Source organism: Sapajus apella, unplaced genomic scaffold, assembly GCF_009761245.1.
Source record: "Sapajus apella isolate SASKATOON/1434 unplaced genomic scaffold, GSC_monkey_1.0 scaffold12, whole genome shotgun sequence".
NCBI lineage: Eukaryota > Metazoa > Chordata > Mammalia > Primates > Cebidae > Sapajus > Sapajus apella.
Window position 1 is genome coordinate 18205902 of NW_022436952.1, and position 20601 is coordinate 18226502.

The window sequence follows — 20601 nt, forward strand, 5'->3', positions numbered from 1 at the left end:
CCCAGGCTAGAGTGCAATGGCGCAATCTCAGCTCACTTCAACCTATGCCGCCTGGGTTTGAGTAATTCTCCTGCCTCAGCCTCCTGAGTAGCTGGGATTATAGGTGCCCACCAGCACATGCGGCTAATTTTTGTATTTTTAGTAGAGACGGGATTTTGCCATGTTGGTCAGGCTGGTCTCAAATTCCTGACTTCAGGTGATGTATTCACCTCAGCCTCCCAAAGTGCTGGGATTACAGGTACGAGCCACTGCATCTGGCCTGTGTAAGTTTTATTCTAATGTACAATGAATACATGTGATCATTTGTGATGGAGTCTAGGTAGACAGGGCAGGTAGCAGAGAGTCTTTCCATCCAGGGGTTGGAACAAAGCAGACTTGATCTGATGATTCTTGAGACATTTGGTTCACTGCTGTGATGCTGTGAGAGATTATCTGTGCAATGTCTGGGCTCCTTAAAATGATGTTTATTTAAAATAAAACTTACCTGTACATATGTAACGCTGTAGACACAGACTCTTCACACAGTATATTTATATTTAATCTCTGCAGAATTCACTGGGAGGAGGGGGGGGCACTGAGAATCAGTGGGGTCTCTTGGCTATTACACAGGTTGGCACTTCCAGAGAGAACAGCCTTGGCATCACAGGTTTCAGACATACTCAAAGCTCTTCTCCCTTCCAGTTCCAGTTTCTCCATGCCCTGGAAATCACACAAAGTTGGACACTGTCTCTTTAAATAGTAGAGGCTGAGAACTTCTCAGGCCACCATGACATATCCCAGCATTGGACCAGCCCCTGAATAAACTGGAAAGACGCCTGGTCTGGCTTCAGTTACAGGGAGCACCACCAGGGAACATCTCGGGGAGCCTGGTTGGAAGCTGCAGGCTTAGTCTGTCGGCTGCAGGTCTCTGACTGCGCTGTGGGGAGGGCCTTGCCTTAGCATTCCTTGCATTTCACTGCAAAGAAATCTGCTTGGAAGAAGGGGTTATACTGTTCGGCCGGGTGAGTTTTATTGGCAAACTGTGCCTCTGGGGGATGTGCGTTTATGCTTTACAAGAATTGCCTGATTCCCCACCCCCTGCAAGCTGCAAATGAAAAGGTTGCAGAGGAGACAGTGCATTTGTGTTGGAATTGACTGGAGATTCAGAGGGCTTTTTTTCATCCTTGGTTAAGAGGTGGATATACACCCCGGCTGGGGAGGTGAGGGGACCATCTGAGAGCATCTGGAAACCCTAATGCATCCAGATTGAAAGGAAGAAAGGGATCTAGATGCTTTTTCCTTCATGGAAAATAGCTGTGTGCACGCAGCTGGCAGGTGGCCTTGGTAAGCAGGTTAGGGAGAAGCTGCCACCTGTGGCAGATCCTTGGCCAGCCGGGCTCTGGGTGCGGCAAGCCTGGTCAGCAGGCACTAAGTAGCATTTCCTCTCCCACCACTGAGAGCCAGGCAGGAGGCCAGAGGCAGCGAGAAACAGATGGGTTGGGTTTACCTGTCTGGCAGTGTATGGTATGGCTGTGACCAGTGGTTATGGATTAAAATACTGGGTTCAAAAGAAAGCCAGAAGTGAGCTGTGCCTCCCAATATGTGCGCTTTTCTGTATGTATATATACTGTATTAAAAAGTTTATTTGAAAATCAGAAAGGAAGGGAAAGAAAACCCTGAGTTAGATAGGCTAATATTTGTAAAGTGCTTACTTAGAACAGTTCTGAGAATGTAGTGATCACATAAATGTTGGTTAGATAAAGTCCAAATGACATAAAGTAATAATTTCTAGAGCAAATCTAACCCATAAAATGACCCATGGAGGAAAGAAAACACTTCCATGTCTTTATACTTTTCTATTGCATATGCACTTTCATTTATAAATCTCTATCTATATGTCTATCTATCTGTCTATCTGTCTGTCTGTCTGTGTCGGTCTGTCTGTCTATCTACCTACCTACCTGCCTACCTACCTTATAAGAGTTACAAGCAACTTTAGTGCAGAGGTGGTCAGGTCATCCCTGAAGGGTTAACGTAAGAGTTAAACGTGATGTAATAACAGTGGTGGTAATTCGGTCACTGGGCCCTTATTCTGTGCAGACACTATGTTAGCTGCTTTGTACATATTGTCTCCTTCAATCATCACCATAAACCTTTAAAGCAGGGATTATTAGTTCCTTTTGCACCTGAGGAAACTGAAGCTCACTGAACTTCAGAAATTGCCCAAAGTCACAACAGATGTAAGCAAGGTGATCAGGTTTGCTGGAGTCCAGGGCCAGAGTGCCTAACCACTGCACCGTACTGTCTCTCACAGACCCCGCAAAGTGCCTGGCATATAATGGGCACTGAATACAATTTTTATAAGCATGCTTCATTTTAATCTAACATGAGAGTTTTCAAAAGATCATTGTTTGGAGAATTTTTCAAATTTATTTTTACTCACAGGAAGAATATACAATTAGGTAAAATGGCAGCTCCTTTCAAATAGTACAATAATATTGAATTATTTGAATCATTGAGAGTGATGAGCTTCTGTGACGCAGTACACTAGAGGTAGGGAAATGTGTGTGTGTGTGTGTGTGTGTGCGCGCGCGTGTCTGTGTGTGTGTGTGTGTGTGTGTGTGCGCGCGCGTGCATGAATTGCTGCACTTTCAGGCAAAGACCTTTATCATCCACATTCCTGCTCCCTGTCCCGTGCATCAAGGCTGGCCTGCTCACGAGTGTCTCAGTGAGGCACGCCTCTGCCAAGCGGAGGCTGAAGGATAGCCTCTCTCCCTGTAACGCTGGGCGGGCCACATCAGGAGGCTATGAATCAGCTGATTTCCTTGGCTGCTCCAACTCCACCTCAAATGGCCACCTCGCACCCGCCCCCCAAACCCCATGGCCAGGACGCCAGCCAATGCTGACTGCTAAGACCGACTGCTGCGGGCACACTTTGCCTCGAGCTTATTCGGTGGTAGTCTGGTTTTGGCCGGGGTAGCAGGAGCCCAATCCCAGGCCACGCTGTCTAGTAGTCGGCCAGACTTTTCTTTCCCTAATTCGCACCCAAACAGAGCCCGCTAGATCGATCCCGCCAATCCTAGGAAGCCGGCATGCTTCCTAGGTGCCCACACTAATAGCTGGGACCAGAGAGGGGCAGGTGCGCCCGGCTAAGACGCCAGGACAGGCCAGGTGCTCTAGTACCCGAGAGGAGAGGGACTTTTTCCAGCGCTTAAGGCGCCGGCTGCCCTCTATTAGTGGGAGAGGAATCCTGCCCCGGCCCTGCGTGGGCGCGGTCGGCGTCTGCGCGCCCAGAAGCGCAGCCCTGGGCATCTGCGGAGCTACATCTGGCAGGTTCTTCCCAGGTGGGCTGAGGGGGCTGAGGGGCCAGTTTCTCGGCCAACACTAGGTTTCCATGATCTCCATCGGGCCAGGGGAGGTGGGAGGTGGGAGGCAAGAAAGCTCAGCGGCCTCTGGTTTCGAGTAAAAGTTGCCGCGGTTTTGCAGAGACCGACTTTTTCCTGAGATGCATTTAAAGCCAAGTTAACTGTCTCCTGCCCTCCCTCTGTCCTGCCCCCTCTCCTCCCGAGTCCCGCCCTCCCGCACACGCTGACCCAGGGACACACCCTACTGCAGCGACGCAAACAGGGCGTTGTTCCCGTTAAAGGGGAACGCCGGGAGCCTCCCACTGCCCCCTTGCTTCGCGCGCGCGCAGCCCCGCAGCGCAGCTTTGGCGACGCCAGCAGCGGAGCCAACGCACCCGAGTTTGTGCTTGAAGCCATCCTGAGGATCGGGACAGCTGTTCCTTTGGGCTGTAAGTGATTTGGTGGGGAGAGTGGAGGAGATGGGGGAGAAATGTGGGCATCTTCTAGAGAGGGTGCCAGAAAGCGCAGATCAGGCGCGGGTTTTTGCCGGCTCCCTGGGGCTTCTGCCAGGGCCACAGGGTCCCCGGTCTGCCCTGTTTCCTTCCAATGGGACTTGGAGTAATACAACGAGGAGAGCCTTTATGGTCTGTAAGCCCTTACAGGGCAAGGGTGATGATGCCGGTGTCTGGATAGAGCATAAGGGCGGCCCAGTTTTCGCCTTGCTGAAGAGGCGTCGACTCTGGAACGCACTGGCAAAACAGTCCCTGTAGCTGACATCCCGAGAGTGCTGAACTACTGTGGTTCCCCAGTTCCCAGCCTCATGCCATTGGTTTAATTCAAACCCTCTGGGAGTCACCAAAAATCCTTGTTTGTTGCTTCCAGTGCATTCCAGAGTTTCTTTGAATGTGTTGCTTGTGGAGAGGAACGGAGGGGCCTGGGATTGGGTACTTTGCAAACTGAGTAATTGAAACGTTGTCTCCCTGGTCCTAGACTCTGCCTGAAATGGTCCCCAGAGTCTCAGCCAGATCGTTCACAGCCATGCATGTCCTCTAACAGGTCATCCCAGCCTTCAGTTCCCCAAAGTCTAAAATGAGGGGCGGGCCAGGACCGCATTACTTTGGATAGGTGTCCTGCCGGCTCTGACCTGCTGGAATTCTCGGACTCAGCCTTTTACTCTCCGTCTCTCTCTCCCGCCCGCTGGACATCTGCTCCCATCGGTCCTGGCTCCTGGGCTGCTGTTCCACGGCGTCCAGACCAGAGCTCAGGCTTGACGGGGTCTGTGTCCTGGCTTTGAGTGCCTGGGATGCAGACTGGACCCCCAGGCGAGCACGTGGGTCTAGTGCAGGAGCAGAATGCCCCCTGCCCCCAGGGACTGCGTGGGGAAGCGCTCGGTGGACGGGAAGCGCAGGGTCCGGGCAACCCTCCCAGGCCATTCTTTCCTTTCCACACTCCCCTGGCACGGCACCGCCTCTCCGGAGCCGCCGGAGTCTGCGCGAGGCCGAGCTGGGGCCAGACGGTTCCTCTACGCTGGCAGAATTGGGTGGAAACGTGGAGACTAACGGAATGCGGAGCGCGCTGGGGTCTGGGAAACCAGCCTCCTGGCCGCTGTCTCCCCCACCGCAACCCGCGCGTGTCTCCAGGTCTCAGACGGAAATCTGGGCGCCTACTCCCGTCACCCCTACCTCCACCCCATGGGGGAATTCACCCCCTGAACCGGGGTCTCGGCGAACGTGACCTCTCCCCATTCCGGGGAGGTCCCCGGGAGGCGCTCGCGGTAGGTGGAAGCGTGCAGTGGCCTCCGCTCATATTTTCTGGAATCCCCTGTGTCCCCTGGATGATTTTAGACGTGCACGCCGCCTGTTTTGTTCCAAAAGCAGAAGATGTACCCTTGCAGGCGGGCCCGGCCGGGCGTTGGGCGCTGGTCCCGCAGGCGGCTGCTGCCCCCTCTCGGCAGCGGGCGGCGCGAGGGCTCCAGACCCGCGCGGGCGGGCTGCGGGCGCGGGGCCAGGCCGGGCCTTCCGCTAGTGCGCGGGACCCTCCCTCTGCGCGCGCCTCCCTCGCTCGGCCCAGTGCGTTCGGCCTCACGCCCGGCGCTCTCCCCGCAGGCAGAAACTCCACTGAGCAGAACTTGCCGCCAGAATGCTCCTCCTGTTGCTGGGTATCATCGTCCTCCACGTCGCGGTGCTGGTGCTGTTGTTCGTCTCCACGATCGTCAGCGTGAGTGCCTGGCGGGGAGGCTCCCTGCGCGGCCCGCCCTTCCCCAGCTGGGTTCCCAGCCCTAGCTCCCTCTGGTTCAGTGCTGTGTTATTTGCAGACAGTTGGAAGTCTCAGACGTCCCGGGGACGTTTCTGGCAATCTGCCCGCTTCCAGTTGCTTTGAGAAAAGGAGAGCAGATTCAGCGATAGGAAGGAAGCGAGCCCTGGGCTGGGTTAGCTGCGCAGGCATCTCAGCCAAATACCTTCAGAGCAGATCTAGGCTAGTCCCCGATCTTCATTTGATAAGATGGTTTAGCATTTTTTTGGGTCCATGCAGCTTCGTTGAAGAAGAATATTTATGAAAATGTTTGTGTGTGTTTTTCTCCAAACCATAACTCAGATGGGTGACCTAATTTATATAACACCCTTTTAGGACTTAAAATTGGAAAGTTAAAGTTTTCGGAAGAGAGCTCACAGGTCCCATGTCAGCTTTATGGCATAAGCAGAACACCTTGTTAGTAAGGCTTCCACTGAGAGGAACAGGCCGTCAGAGTAACTTCTGTTACAAAACCATCTAGCCCATTAGATCTTAAAGTTATTTTCTTGGCGATGAAGATGACCAGACATTCAGGCAGTTTTACCATGGTGGCTTTTACCTCTTAATTGAAGGCACATTTGTAAGCATGACTTTCTAGTCTCTGCGAGAAATAATTATGTTGGGGATGCGTGACATTTGTAAGCATCTTCACAGTATCTTCATTGTGCCTGGCGAAAATAATGACAGATTGATAGGAGTTATAAACAAAGAAATAGGCTCAGAGAGGTGGGCTTGGGGAATGACCCCCAGAGATGCTGGGACAGAAATGTCTCAGGAGGTTGAGTGTATGGTTCCTTCTACTATAGTAAACATTTCTACACATAATTGCTTCCGTGTGCATGTGAAACTTTTCCATTTACAAAGTGCTTTTAAGTCATCAAACATTGGCTCTTACCATGCAGGGGTGGGGGGTAGCCAGGTGGATGAGGGTGCTTTTCACCATCCCTGGGGCTTTCTCCTTCCCCCTCTCCTTCACTCCTCACTCCTCCCTGACTCAGGATATCTATCTGATTCTCTCTAGCAATGGATCGTGGGCAATGGGCACTCAACTGATCTCTGGCAGAACTGTAGCACCTCTTCTTCGGGAAACGTCCACCACTGTTTCTCATCGTCAGCAAATGGTGAGGCTGGTTTTGTGCTCCACGAGCTTGTCCTTAGATGCCTGTAACGTGTTTCTCCGTCCAGACCTGGAAACGCTTATTGGAAGACACAAGCCAGAACGTTGTTGCTGGGGTGGGGTGGGATGTGACAGGGGATCATGAGTCCAGGGCAAAAGGGGAGAGGTGGTGATCTCGCTGGGGAAGCTGAGATCCTGGGCATCAATGTGATTCTCTCTACCTAGACACATGCCCTTAGTGGACTCCTGATCACTTAGGGTAATGCCTTTTGTGATTAAAAAAAATGTGAACCTGGGAGCTGTAGAGGTGGTATGATAGCTAAACCTCAGGCAAACCCCCTTGGGATATCTGATCAAACATGTATCTCTGGTTTGGTGGCTGTCTCTATTCAGAAATGTCCTGCTGCTTTCTGCTGTAGTGACGGTGGGGCTATCTCACTGTATAATCAGTTACATGGACACAAGACTAATGGCCTTTCCCTGTCTTGGGCCTCAGTGATGCCACCTAGCATCAAAACCTTTGAATGTTTCCTTGTTGCAGGATGAGGACTTGAAGCTATTTGCAAAACCCTAAGCTGAGCCCTGGGGGCTCTTTATCCAGAAGACTGTATTTCTCCTGTGTCCTCAGCATCTTTGATTGTGAGATGTGGAAGCCAGGCTTCCTGAGGGTCAAGTTAAGGGATAGTTGGCAGCAGAAGCACCAACTAGATACCCCAAGCACCCAGAGGGAAAAGAATGCCCAGCCAGGAGCCCTGCGTCTTTGGTTGCAGACAGGCAGAGGTAAATAGGATGAGCTATTTTGGTGGCTGGGTAGGCCACAACAATTGATGCTGAGACTCCGTGGACCTGGATCCACGTGGCCTTTTGTTCCAAAAGATGTGTCCTCAGCCTGGAAGTACCTAGAGATACGGCAGAGCTTTCCTGACATTCAGGGTTTAAAAGGCCACAGAAATACAGATTTAAATATTTCTGCAGTTACTCATAAATCTAGTATATATGTTCAAGATGCTACACCAGATGAGAGAAACCAATTTAGATCCAGCTCAATAAAGCAGGCAGTGAAGTGGCCTTTGGTTCTGGCTTTGCATAATCGTTTCTTTGCTGGACTTTTGCCTCGCACGCCTCCGTACCTAGTAATACCTAAGCATGTAGCTGAAGCATTATAAACAAAATTCCTTGAAACACAGTACAAATAGAAACTGCTAAAATGCTCATTTGGTAATTTATATGGAGAAGATAAGCAAGGAGTAGAAAACCCTGCTTTATGTTTTTACCTTCTGGGCTGGGGAGGGAGCAGAGAAAACATCCCAGTTCTACTGAAGTGAGAGCAGTGTTTAATCTTGTCTCTGAGTGTGTGAAAGACATTGAATTAGAGCCATCCCAGATATTGTATGGTGGGTTTGGATGGTGAGTTGGCAACTGAGTAAATGAAATACTCATGAGTGCCTGTGAACGTGACCGTAGCACACTGCTTGTCCCCAAAGCCACAGCATCCGGTTTCTCCCCCTTCAGGGTCTGGCTGAAGTTCCCTGAGCACTGCGGATGGGAGTCTCCGTACTCGCTACTGACACCTGGTGGTTTCAAGTAGTGACTCAGCCCAAAAAGGGCAGGCTTTGGTGCTCACAGGCGCCATCCCCAAGTGGCATCTGGCCACGCGGGTTGGCAAGGAATCCTGGACTCTTGGGCCCGGAAGGGGGCAGTTTTGGCAGGAGTATTAAAACCCGACTGAGTTTCAGCAGAAATGAGGTGGCAGGGGAGTTGCTAAGTTGTGCTTAAACCATCTGGAAGGAAAGTGATATTGACCTGTAGCCTGTTACTGACTTGCATTCGGTGTCTTCTGCGGTTGGAAATAGCTGTCAGTTGGTTTTAATCAGGAAACTTCTTATCTCTCAACTTGTTCCTTCTGTGCCCAGCTTATGTTCTTGGGTTCATTTACAATGCCTCCTTAGTGTGGGTTTCAAATTGGCCCCGTTGCTTTCGGTGAGGACCCCAGAGTGTCCGTTCTTCACATCTCCCCTCTCAGCTCTCACAATCAGGGCGTTTTAAAAACATCAGGACACTGCCCCTGAACTCGCTGGGTGTGTTTCCACTCCACTCAGGTTTAATCTAAATTTGAAGCTTCTGTTTACAAGTCCCCAGCGGCATTAGTCTCTGCTGCTATCTTCCCCAAAGTGGTAGCACTTGTTAGCATTTCAGCCCTGAGTGGCAAATCCTCGGGGGCCTCTTCAATTGAATTTAACAATTGTGGCAGCAAACAATAAGCTGAAAAAATTGCGTGATTTTAAAAACATTATAATGCCTTTACAAATGAACTATGTTCATTGCAAACCATTTACCTTGTCTGTATTTGCTCTTAGAATGTTTGAAAAAAATACTTGTTAAGTAATCAAAAGTAATTCATTATTGACATCGATTTGTGAAGAGTATGTTGCAAGTGTGAAAATCTGTTGTTTTCTTTGGTTTTGTTTTTCTGAGATGGAGTCGCACTCTGTCATCCAGTTTGGTGTGCAATGGTGAGATCTCAGCTCACTACTACAACCTCTGCCCCCTGGGTTCAAGTGATTCTCCTGCCTTAGCCTCCTGAGTAGCTGGGATTACAGGTGTGTGCCACCACACCTGGCTAATTTTTGTATTTTTAGTAGAGACGGGGTTTCACCATTTTGGCCAGGCTGGTCTCGAACTCCTAACTTCAGGTGATCTGCCCACCTTGGCCTCCCAAGGTGCTGTGATTATAGACGTGAGCCACTGCACCACCTGACTTGCTGTTTTTTTCCGAATGGACTTGTTATTCTTGGGGCATGACCACAACACTACACCTCTCTCTGGGGTTGCCATTCATGTTGTTTTCTACATGAATGGGGCCCCCTGGCATCGTGCCATAGGGCAGTCTAACATCTAGGTTGTATAGTTTGAAAAAGACATACCAGATCTTGCCCCTAAGCTACATCTTAATATTAGAAATAGTTTTAGAGTTTTAACTAACTGCCCTCTCGTTTTTCTAAATGTGTTTGCATACTTTCTGGCATCCCCGATCCTCCCCACCCCCGACTGCTCATCTGTCTTGTGTGGGCAGAGGTAAGAGAGACTTAGTGTGGGGATATGACCTTGTGTCCAGTGACTCTCTGGCCCTGGAAAGCTTGGGCCTTGCCTTGATGGTCCCGAGCGTGGTCAAGGAGTCAGGAGATAAGTATGGAAGTGTGAATCACTCCCTGGGAAGGCAGCACAGGCTAGATACCCAAGGGGAGGCAGGCAGACAGTGCCCGAGTTCAGGGGAGGAAGCGGAAGGGAAATCTATGGTGGGAGGTAGAATTTGATCCATCCTAATTTGATCCGTCCTCTAAAGGAGGGGCAGGATTCAAGTCAATACAGACAAGGGGGAGAAGGATATTCCCTGTTAGGGAAATGACGTGACCTAAGGTAAGGGTAGAGCAAGGCAGGGGATGGAGTAGACCAGTTGGCTAGTGTTCTAGTTAGGATTAGTGTTGACTGTGTATAAGAGAACATCTTCAAGTAGTAGGGGCGTAACTAAGATCAGTTATTTTTCTCTCTTTTAAAATGAGTTTGGAAGTCGGTAGCCAGAGAGAGGCATGGAGGTTCCATGAAATTGTCAGAGATTCAGGCACTTTCTAGCTCATTTCTTTACCATCTCTTGACTGTCATCTTTAGGAAGCAGAAGGCTGCTAGAGCTCCGGCCGTCTCATCCACGATGCAAGCAGTAAGGGGAGAAAGGAGGCGAGGAAGAATGAGTCACACGGTCACACCTACACCTGTTTACAAGGGAGGCTGAGAAATGTAGCCATTGGGCCTTGGGGGAAGCATGGCTTCTCAACTCATAGAAGCCTGGCAGCAAGTAGCCCCCTGTAAGCCTGGTGTGGAATACTTCCCTTTGAGGGTTTGACCACCCATTCCCATACCCAGTCACACTCTTCTGCAATAGCTCAGTTGGGCCCTATGCAGTTCTGTAAGACCCAGTTATTTTAGCATTCTTCAAAGAGTCCATCTCTGCTGCACCCTGAGCTCTGTCAGCAACCCCACCATTCTCACACGGACTCTTCTCAGAGACTTTAGAATCCTTCGAAGCTTCTCTCTATTGCTACTGCCTCTCCAAGTATAAGTGAAGTCTTATGATTATTTAATGACATCTCTTGAATCTTTATTTTCCTCCAGTTGAGACCTCTCTTATGAATCTCAGACCTGTTTACCCAGCTATCTACTGGCCAGTTTCCTTGGGATATCTAGGAGAGGCCCCCAAGCCACTGTGCCAGAGTCAGTCCATATCTTCCTCTGCCAAATCTGCCCCTTGGCCACTTTCTAGTATTTTAGAGAATGCTGCCTCACCAGCTGGCAAACCAAACATCTAGAGTCTGCCTTCACGTGTTTCCTTCTTTCTCTTCTCAGCATCGTCACAGGTCCCTCAGGCCACCCTGTCATTCCAATTCCTGTTGCCCACCTGTGGTCACGCTGCCTCCTCATTTGTCAGAGGCGTCAGGACAACCTCCTAACTAGTTTGCCTGAACGCTTTTTTGCTCCCGTGTGACTCATTTTTAATATGGAATCCAGGCTGATATTAAAAAAAAACACAAACCTAATTATATTGCTCCTCATTTTGAAACCTTTCAGAGGCCCTTCATTGGTCTTAACCTTCGGATGAAAATCTTTAACAAAGGCCCATAAGAATCTACCTGAATGATTCACTGCTGCTTCTCTTACATTTCACTTCCCATCTCCCTTCCCCTCATCTTGGAATTTCAGCATTCTCTCACTTCCTGAAGCATGCAATTCCCACATCGGAAGTCTCTCCTTTTCTCTTCTAATCTTTTGTGCAGGGCTATACCTTGAACAACTGTCATGTACCAGATACTATTGTAGGTGCTAAGGTTACAAGAGTGAACAAGAGCTTATGTTTTACTGGGTAAACCAGTCAATAAACATGGAGAATTTGGGGGCAAGGGTAAGAACTGTGTAAGACAGGGTAATGGGATAAAGAGGGATTGCAGTGATGAAGGAAGGTCTCCTTGAGGGGTTACCCCTTGAGGGTGGCCAGGAGCCAGCCGTATGAACATCTGGGGGAGGTTCCGTATAGAGGGACCAGCAAGTGCAAGATGGCTGCGGAGGTAAGGAGCTTGGCTTAGACGAGGGACAGAGAGCAGGGCAGAACAGTGGGAACAGAGAGTGAGGGGTAAACAGAATCACAGACCATCTCAACCTCCCCCCGACACACACTAGGAAGGAGGTGGTGCATACCCATGCATTTCTAACTTTTGTGATTTCCTTAGCGCTGCTCTGTCTTCCATGGGTTTCTTGATGGTCTGTTTAATTCCAACTCGGAGTGACAGTCCCGAAGCCTCCATAAGGCAGAATATAACAGAAATTGTACAAGGTAGAAATGCGTCAGTATATTTTCAGTGATTATTTTGGGTGATGGGATTCTTATCACTTTGGCTGTTTTCTTTTGCTGATAAAAATCATTTTACCTATTTTCCACATTGAGATCTTTTATTTTCACAATCAGAAAATACCTATGAACATGATTTTATGTTAGAAAATTGGTTTTAAGTAACAAGTAGGTTCTCTCTGCCTTGAGTAAGAGAGTGGAGCCCCAGGGCATGGCAGGCAAGGTCCATGGGGTAGCTTTGAATGAGGCCAGTTCCTGGAGCTTTAGTTTGCAAACTGATACAACCTGGAAGGCTGTGGTGAGGAGAGAGGCTGTGCCAAGCCTCCTTAACCAAGAATGTATGGGTGGGTTTGAAATCTACTGACCCAGAGGAGTCAGGCAAAACATTTTCCATGCTATTGAATGAACCAGTGCTTTTTGTTTAGAAATCTCCAAGATCCAGATATCAAGTCCAAGCTCTCAGAAGCGTTCCCTGCTCTTTATTTAATTTGTGTGGACCTGACGTGTAGCAGAATGGGTCAGAATACTGAAATCAGGCCACAGGCGACTTGGGAGCCCAGGAGCTGGAAGACCACAGTCCTGGCTTGCCCTGGCTCCTGGGTGGTCTTCATCAGCTTCAGGGACTCTAACTGAGGCAGGACCCAGACAGAGTTTGTCATCAGTCAAATCTGTCTCTCAGGCCCTGTCCCTTTTGTCTCCGAAGAAAATGTAGTTGATAGATTCTTTCATGCTGAGGTGTTAGGCACAAAAAATGTGTCCCTTCTCGAATCATTTTTGTTTTTAAAGAGGAGGCCAGTGCTTAACACCGAAGTATGAAGGGAATTGTCCGGCTTTCCTCTAATCTGTCCCCAAGCATCCTCGGCCACCTCCATTGTCTAGGGCAGTCCCTGGAGCCCCTCATTTCTCAGTGACAACAGAGTGTAGGCAGGGCCAGCACCAGCCACTGAGAAGGTGACCACTTACTTCTCTTCTTTTCCATTTAAACAGCAGCAGCAGCAGCAAACTCATGACTATCAATAGGTTGTGTGTGGCATTCGATCAATGCTTTGGGTTTAAAATGAGAAAAACAAAATCTTGCCAGCCTCAGCAGCCCCCAGCATGAGCCCTTGATGGTCTCCTATCATCTCTGTCTTCAGAATGATTCCAGACTTGTTTACCCATTTGGTGACACTGTCATTTTGGCAAGGGCATCAGACCATTTCCTTGTCTGCTGCTCCGCTTTTGGCCAGATTTTAGAAGACACAGGAGACCTTCTGCGTTGATGGGTTCATGTTTTACAATTTAAAATCTTTGTGGTGCCCGGAAACAACCTTTAACCTCTACTCAAGTAATGGCTCTGGATTTTACAGGCTCCTATGGGATGCTGAGACCCTGGTGGTGTAAGGGAGGTACAGAGGGTGGAATATGTGGTCAACATGCCAAGATTTCAACCTTTAGAGTTTCTCAGATCCCAGTATTCAGGAATTAGTATGAAATGCTTGTTTGAACCTGTGTCTGAACCATATGACCTGGAAACTATAGTCTTTGCTTTAAAACAAACTTCAGTTGTGTCCCCAGGATTTCACCAGCACCAGGAAAACATGCCTTGTATTTCAGGAGCAGGGATTGGCCATGGTCAACCTGAGGTTGTGGGTGTTGATCTTTGGTGCCCGAGGGAAGGCTGTCTGGGATGAAGCCTCCTGACTGTGCAGTCCCACACACATGTGGCACCCACACTGGCAGGGACCTGGAGTCATCTGGCCCATCTCTCCTCCCTATCCCATCAAACTGAAGACCCCTCTGTGATATGCCCAACACAGAGTCACCCTACTACCCTGATGGGGAACTCACTACCTTCAAGACAGCCTCTTCCATTTTTGAAGAGCTAACAGTGAGATCCATTCATTTGTTCTTCCAATCTATTGAGCTTCTCTTATGTACTGGGTACTGTTCTAGGAATGGGATTCACAGAGATGAACAAGAAAGAGCAGGTCCTAGCCCTTATGCATCTCACAGGGAGTTGGAAGAAACAGGTAATACACAATAAATGGATCACTGTGGGTAATGGAACGTGCTCTGCAGGAAACAAGTAGGGTGATGAAATGGAAAGTTATCACTGGAGGAATGAGCTGGTCAGGGAAGGCCTCTTCCTTCCATAGTGATTTGGTTTGAGATTTAAAAGACAGGGAGGGACCAGTTGTATGAAGAACCATGGGAAGAAAATTCCAGGAGGTAAAGGGAAGCGCCAAGCCCCTGAGTTAGCTGCAGAAGGAAGGGTGGGGAACGCAGGCGAGAGGGATGGCAGCAGGATCGCTGGGGCCTCACAGGCCGTGCTACTGAGAAGGACAGCTGGGACACCGTGAAGGGTTTTAAGCAAAAGAGTGGCATGATTTGATTTATGTTTGCTAAGCTCATTCTGGCTGTTGAGAATGAATTCTGGGGACCCAGTGAAGAGTTTGTGGTCATAGTCCAGACTGGACATGATGATGACACTGAGATGGCGATGATGGCAATGACGACGAGGTGAAGAGCACAAACAGCTCATGTAAGTGCCAGGCATGCTTTGAAGAGCAACACATTTAATCTTCGCAACAACGCTAGCAGGCAGTAGGTGGGTTAGCTAGGAGGGGAAGCAGGGATGAAAACAGGTCCCATGACAGGATTTGCTGATGGGTTACATGCAGGGAGTTAGGGAAGAATGATTCTATTTGGCTCTAGGTTTTGGGCTTGAGTAGCTAGTGTGTAGCTGGATCTTGGAATGAGATGGGGAGACGGAAGGAGGAACAGATTTGTGGGGAGGAGTAGAAATCAGGATTAATATTTTGACCATCAGAGAGGTCAGCAAAGCACTTCAATTTAGAAATCTTTAGCTCAGGGGAGAGGTCTAGGCTGGAGATTCAAAGTCAGGAGTCATTCCTCTATACCGAAGGGTATTCATTGTTGTGGTGCTGAATGCAATGACTTGGGGGGCAGTTGAGAGCAGAAGGCAGAAAAGGGGAACAGGGTCCAGAGCTAAGTCTTGGGCATGCCAGGGGTTAACGAGGGTACAGGAAGGAGAGGAGATTGGGGATGAGCAGGAAGTGATGGGGGAGGAATACCAGGAGATATTGTCATTTAAGAAATTACTTTGTTAAACCCAACACTGCCCCTTTTTTGTCCAGTCACTTATAGTTGCCTTCATTCATGCTTGATGTGCTGGACTTGGGTTTTATCAAGTTGCCTGGCTCATCCTTAAGGAGTTTAAATCCCCGTACTGCCTCCTGGACAGTGACAGAAAGCACAGTTTCTCCTCTACATCATGACTCTTCAAACAGTTGATGATTGCTGTTTTTCTCCCTTCTCTGGTGGTGCTGTCTCCTGCCTTCTTTCAGTGGCTTCTCTGGTGCTGATGAGATTCCGCTGGAGTCCCAGCAAGAAGCACGACCTCTTCTTGCCCTTCTGAAGTTAGGTCAGTGATTAGGCTTGGCAGGCTGATGAGCAGAGAATAAGGGAAGGCTCTCTCTCTTTGCCACTCCATTCTCCTTTCTCCCTCTCTAGCTTTTGTGGATTCTAAGTCTGAAGAATGCTAATCGGATAATTTAATTCATTGGATTTCAAATGTATCATTGACTCTTTGCACCCGCAATGTGTTGTAGTGGAAAACTAGTAGTCTGGGCCTCAGGAGTCCTTGCTTTTCTGCACCAGGTCTGCCTCTAATAAACCAGGTAACCTGGGGCAGGTACCCTGGTTTCCTAAAAGCAGAGTGGGCATTAGGTAGGAGCTGAAGTTGGTACCCACACATTGTATGGGTCCTGGAGCCTCTGTTCAGAATCCGGATGTAATTGTGGCATTGAGGGATCTTAAAAGGAGATGGCCTCTGAGCTTGGCCTTGACAATGGGGTAGAATTTCAGTAGGCATAGGGAGCAGAGGTGGGTTTTGTGCTTACAGATGGGCAGTGCTTTACTGTCACTGGGGGCGTGGGTAGCATCTCTGTTGTTCTAGCTCTTAATTTCCATAACGTGTGGCCTTTTTTCATACCTTGGGGGAAAGAAGGAGGGGAACTCTATTATTTCTATGAAGAGAATTGCTTCTACACCTAAAGATCTTAAAACTAAACCAGTTATTCCCTGTTCATTCTCCACTGATGCAGCTCATGACTGCACTGGAAACTTCCTTTCCCATCATTTTCGATGGCCAAACTCAGTGTTTTTAAGTGAGCTATTTTTTTAAAGAACGGAAAAAAAGTTTCCTGATAAATCAGTTTGAAAGACACTAAGTTTTGAAAGTTAAGCAGGCTTTGATAGATCATGGCACATTGTGAATTACCGAGGAGGGAGATGGATATCCTTGATCACACAACCCACACCCCTCCTTTTCTTTTGTATCTGGTGGAGTAAGTCTTCCAAGTTCTTGGATAAACAAAGCCTACTCTGTTTCCCCTGTTTCTAGAGTTTTCCAATATGGGTATAAAAACCTCAAACAGCTTACTATCAGCCAGCAACCTCGGGTATCTCCGTGGCTGCATGTTCTTCCCTTTAGAAGTCCAAGAACTCACTAGCAGAACAAGAATATGGATGCCAAAGCACAAAACTAGACCCTGAAAAACTAGCTCTGTGCCTGCCGCAAAGCCTCTTAATTAGGAATGCAGTTCATTGGACCATTGTATCAGGTTTAGCCGGAATTCCTTGACATGAAGGTTCCTTCCACTTACTGAGCTGTTTGCGCTCACTAGTGGCCAGCCACAGGTTTTGCTCTAGTTAAAATGCCCCAGGATTACCTGTTGAAAGAGCCTCCCGTGTGGCCTTCATCACCTTTATGAGGGCCAGGCTGGCACCTAGTTGTCTCCATCTGTTTTGCTTTCTGCGTGAATCATAGGCAAAATTAGCCTGACCCGCGAGTCTCATTTCAAGGCCACCGGCTGGGGGAGAAGTTGAAACCCAGGGGGCAAGACCCACACTGGGCTCTAGGCATGCTTGAGCTGGTGGGTGAAGCATACAGGGAAAGGCCACATTGTTTAGGATGGGGACCTTTCAGAGACTCAACTATTTCTGGAATGACATTCATACTGAGAAATAAGGAAAATGGCGATCTGTGTGATGGTGTGGGTTGGGAGGTTTGGGCGTGGGAGCCCTAGTCTTGGGTCCTGTGTTTTGAAAACAGTCTAGCACTATGCAAACGGGAGGTATTGCTAACTCTTTGCCTCTGTGATTCACTCTGCCATGGCTTTTTCTCTCCTGGCCTCTCCAAGGTCTCTGCTGACTCTTTTGCAGCTGTCCTTCCTTTCACTTTCAACAAATCCTGTTCTCTTGAGTCAGAACAGTTTTGTGAATTGCCCAGTGTGGGCCTTGAGATGGTTCCATGCTGGTAATGAAAGATGCAGATGAATTGTTACATGTGCTTCATCTTTTCTGAGCCCTTAACTCATTAGGTTGTGGGCCCTGGGCTAAGAATATGGCTGAGGGGGCAGATGTATTTCCTTCATCGCTCAGCTGCTCCTACAGCAGGAATCTGACCTTGAAGTGAGCTTTGATCATTGTGCAACCCAAGCTTCCCGTTATCTGCTGGGGGAGCTGGATCTGGATGCTGCCACGGCCCATGTCAGAAAGCTGTCAGCAGCTCTTGTACCAGACACTCTCAGTAGAACAGTAGGCCTGCAAAGAGCTTTAGGTTTTTTTTTTTTTTTTAAGACTGAGTCTTGCTCTGTCGTCAGGCTGGAGTGCAGTGACATGATCTCGGCTCGCTGCAATCTCCGCCTCCCAGGTTGAAGAGATCTCCTGCCTCAGCCTCCCGAGTAGCTGGGATTACAGGCGTGCGCCACCACACCCAGCTAATTTTTGTGTTTTTAGTGGAGATGGAGTTTCACCATGTTGGCCAGATGGTCTCAGTCTCCTGACCTCATGATCCGCCTGCCTTGGCCTCCCAAAGTGCAGGGATTACAGGCGTGAGCCACCACGGACGGCCAGAGCTCTAGTTTTTAATTCCAGCATTTAGCATCAAGGTTGGATATTGGCTTAAAACTGCCGCTGGGAGCTCCACAAATATTTATCAGGTCTCCACTTTGCACCAGGAACTGAGTGTGGCCTGGAGAATGACAGCAGGTATTCAGCGTAAGCTCTACTATTTATTACATACTTGCAATTTGGGTGGGGGGATGGGGAGGAGTATCGCCACACCGGGCCTCAGGTTAATCCACAGTTTAGCCGCTTGGGATGTTGGCGGCATGTTAGGTTTGATCTAAATAAAATAGGTTTGTAATTGACAGCATTTTCCCTTGCATTATATTTCTCTGAACTCAATTATTTTCTGTATCTCTGACTTGTTTTGCTGTAGCAGAGTTTGGCAGATAATAGCTTGCAGGTCGAATCCAACCTGCTTTTTGTAAATAAGATTTTACTGGATAAATGGCTATTGGAGGAATGGGCCACACCGACTCATTTACATCTTGTCCACGGGGATGGCTCATTTTGTGCTACAAAGGCAGAGTTGAGTAGTTGCTAAAAAGACCGTAGGACCTGCAAAGCCTAAAGTATTTGCTCTCTGACTCTATAGATAGTTTGCTATCTGAGCAGTATTTGCTTTCTGACTCTGTAGCACCCTTGTGCTGGAGAATAGATATGAATTGATACCGAAGTTGTATCAAAACACTTTTAGGAGTTCTGGCCGACATGCTAAGAACCTGGTTTGTGTGAACATTGTGGCTCCCATTTTCATACTGCTTGGTGTGACCCAGATGGAAATGCTGCAGGGCCTGGACCTTCAATAACAGCCTATAAATGCTTGTTTTCCCTGCTTCTCACATTAGCCTTTTAGGTGGGATTATTTGCACTATCCTTTACTAGAGCTTCAATAGCAACTCTTTTGTTTGATCATTACGACAACCCAATGAAATATATTAATGCCTCCAGTTAGTGAAGAGGAATTCAAGGCCAAAAAAATCTATGTGGCAAGTCAGGCGGGTGGTCAGAAGAACTTGACAACAGAGCTCAGCACCGCCTGGGCAGTTCTAACAGGAGCACACAAATGCTGGAGAGAGTCAGGCTTTGCACATGCTCGCACGGGACCCTATCCTTGGACAGGATCAAAGCCCTGTCATTTCCGGAGTGTGAGATATCAGATGTTTCTTACTGCCCTGGTCATCTGTCTATTCCAGTTCTGATGAATGGTTCTGACTGGGGAGCAGCAACATCTGAGCTTAGGAAATGTCCTCAGGTCCCCGTGGGCTTCCCTTTGAACAACAAGCGGAGCTCTTGAATCTCGCACCAGCCTTTTGGAGCTGGAATGGAGGTTGCTTCCTTCTGGGCTGGGCTCTCTTTTTCCCTCGCTGTCACCGTGAAGCTTTTGATCAATGGCATTGGAGGAAAGGAAAAGCCTCTGTTCTTTTCCTGGGCACGTGGCAGCCCAGTCTGCCCAAATTCCAGTAGCTCTTTGAGTTTTGGAATCCTAACTCTTAATAAGTCAATTGATGGCTGCATCTTTTTCACCTTTGTAAACTTTTAAGTTGCTTTTGATTATTTAAGTAGTACATGTATCGTAACACATGAAAATATTCTCAACTGAAAGGTCTTCTTGACCAAACTCTTCTTCATTGCAACAGTAGTTCCTGGGGGAACCCACTGGTATCAATTTGACACAACTTTGGCTCTTTCCCTATGAATACGTGCATGCCTGTGGATGTCTATATATAATTACATTGTTTTTTTGTGTTTGTTTTCATAATGATGACATGTTGTATATGCACCTTACTCTTTTCATTGTCTCGGAGATCCTTGAAAGACTGTTCATTTTCTAACTCGTGATTTTTTTAACTGCTACAAAATACTTCATTGTAAGGATGTACCATAATTTATTTTCCCTCATAGAAATGCTACAATAAATGTCCTTATTTATTTTTCTCTGAGTATATGTTCAATGTTTTTCCATGATATTGTAAACACTTGAACATATATATCATTGTGTCATCATGCTGGAGGTGTTACAATTTTTAAATTAAGTTTAATGGCAAAAGCTACAATTACTTTTGTACCAACCTAATGTATTTTGCCATAAAATGGCTGGTCACAAAAGGATTATCATATTATTATTCCTATAAGTAGTGTATGCAGGTACCTATCACTTATTCATTCTGTTGATACTATTCATTTCTTTGAATTTTGCCTATTTGATGGATGAAAATTGGTATCAGCCTCCTCATGGGTTTCACTTACATTTCCCTGGTTGCTAGTGAGGGTGAGCACCTTTTAAGATGTTTATTGGCTGTTCTTATTTCTCCTTTGCTAATCACATGGCTTTGAAATTTTACATTTAGCCGTTTTCTCCTTGTTCCCTCTGTAATTTAATTTTGTTAATGATGTGAGCTAGAGAGTTAATTTTCTGTTTTACCAAATGAATAGCCAACATCATTTATTGTCTGCTGTATTTTCCCCCACTGGTTTATATGATGTTTATTATATACTAAATTTACATGTATGCTTCCAAAGTCTTAATTCTGTCCCATTCTTTTATTTTTTTTCCATGA

At 47.8% G+C, this 20601-nt stretch overlaps 1 protein-coding gene across 2 annotated transcripts in view; it reads left to right on the forward strand.

The window, feature by feature from the left end:
* The first annotated feature begins 797 nt into the window (after nt 1-797).
* Nucleotides 798-20601, forward strand: part of PMP22 (peripheral myelin protein 22) — a 34093-nt gene continuing 14289 nt past the window's right edge. The window contains exons 1-3 of one of the 2 annotated variants that reach the window (XM_032280224.1): nt 798-1001; nt 5429-5540; nt 6637-6736. In XM_032280224.1, coding sequence (XP_032136115.1) covers nt 5463-5540; nt 6637-6736 — 178 coding nt within the window. In that variant the 5' untranslated portion in view covers nt 798-1001; nt 5429-5462. Of the gene's footprint in view, nt 1002-3674; nt 3773-5428; nt 5541-6636; nt 6737-20601 lie in introns of those variants that run through there. The other variant, XM_032280222.1, reaches the window with a different exon arrangement.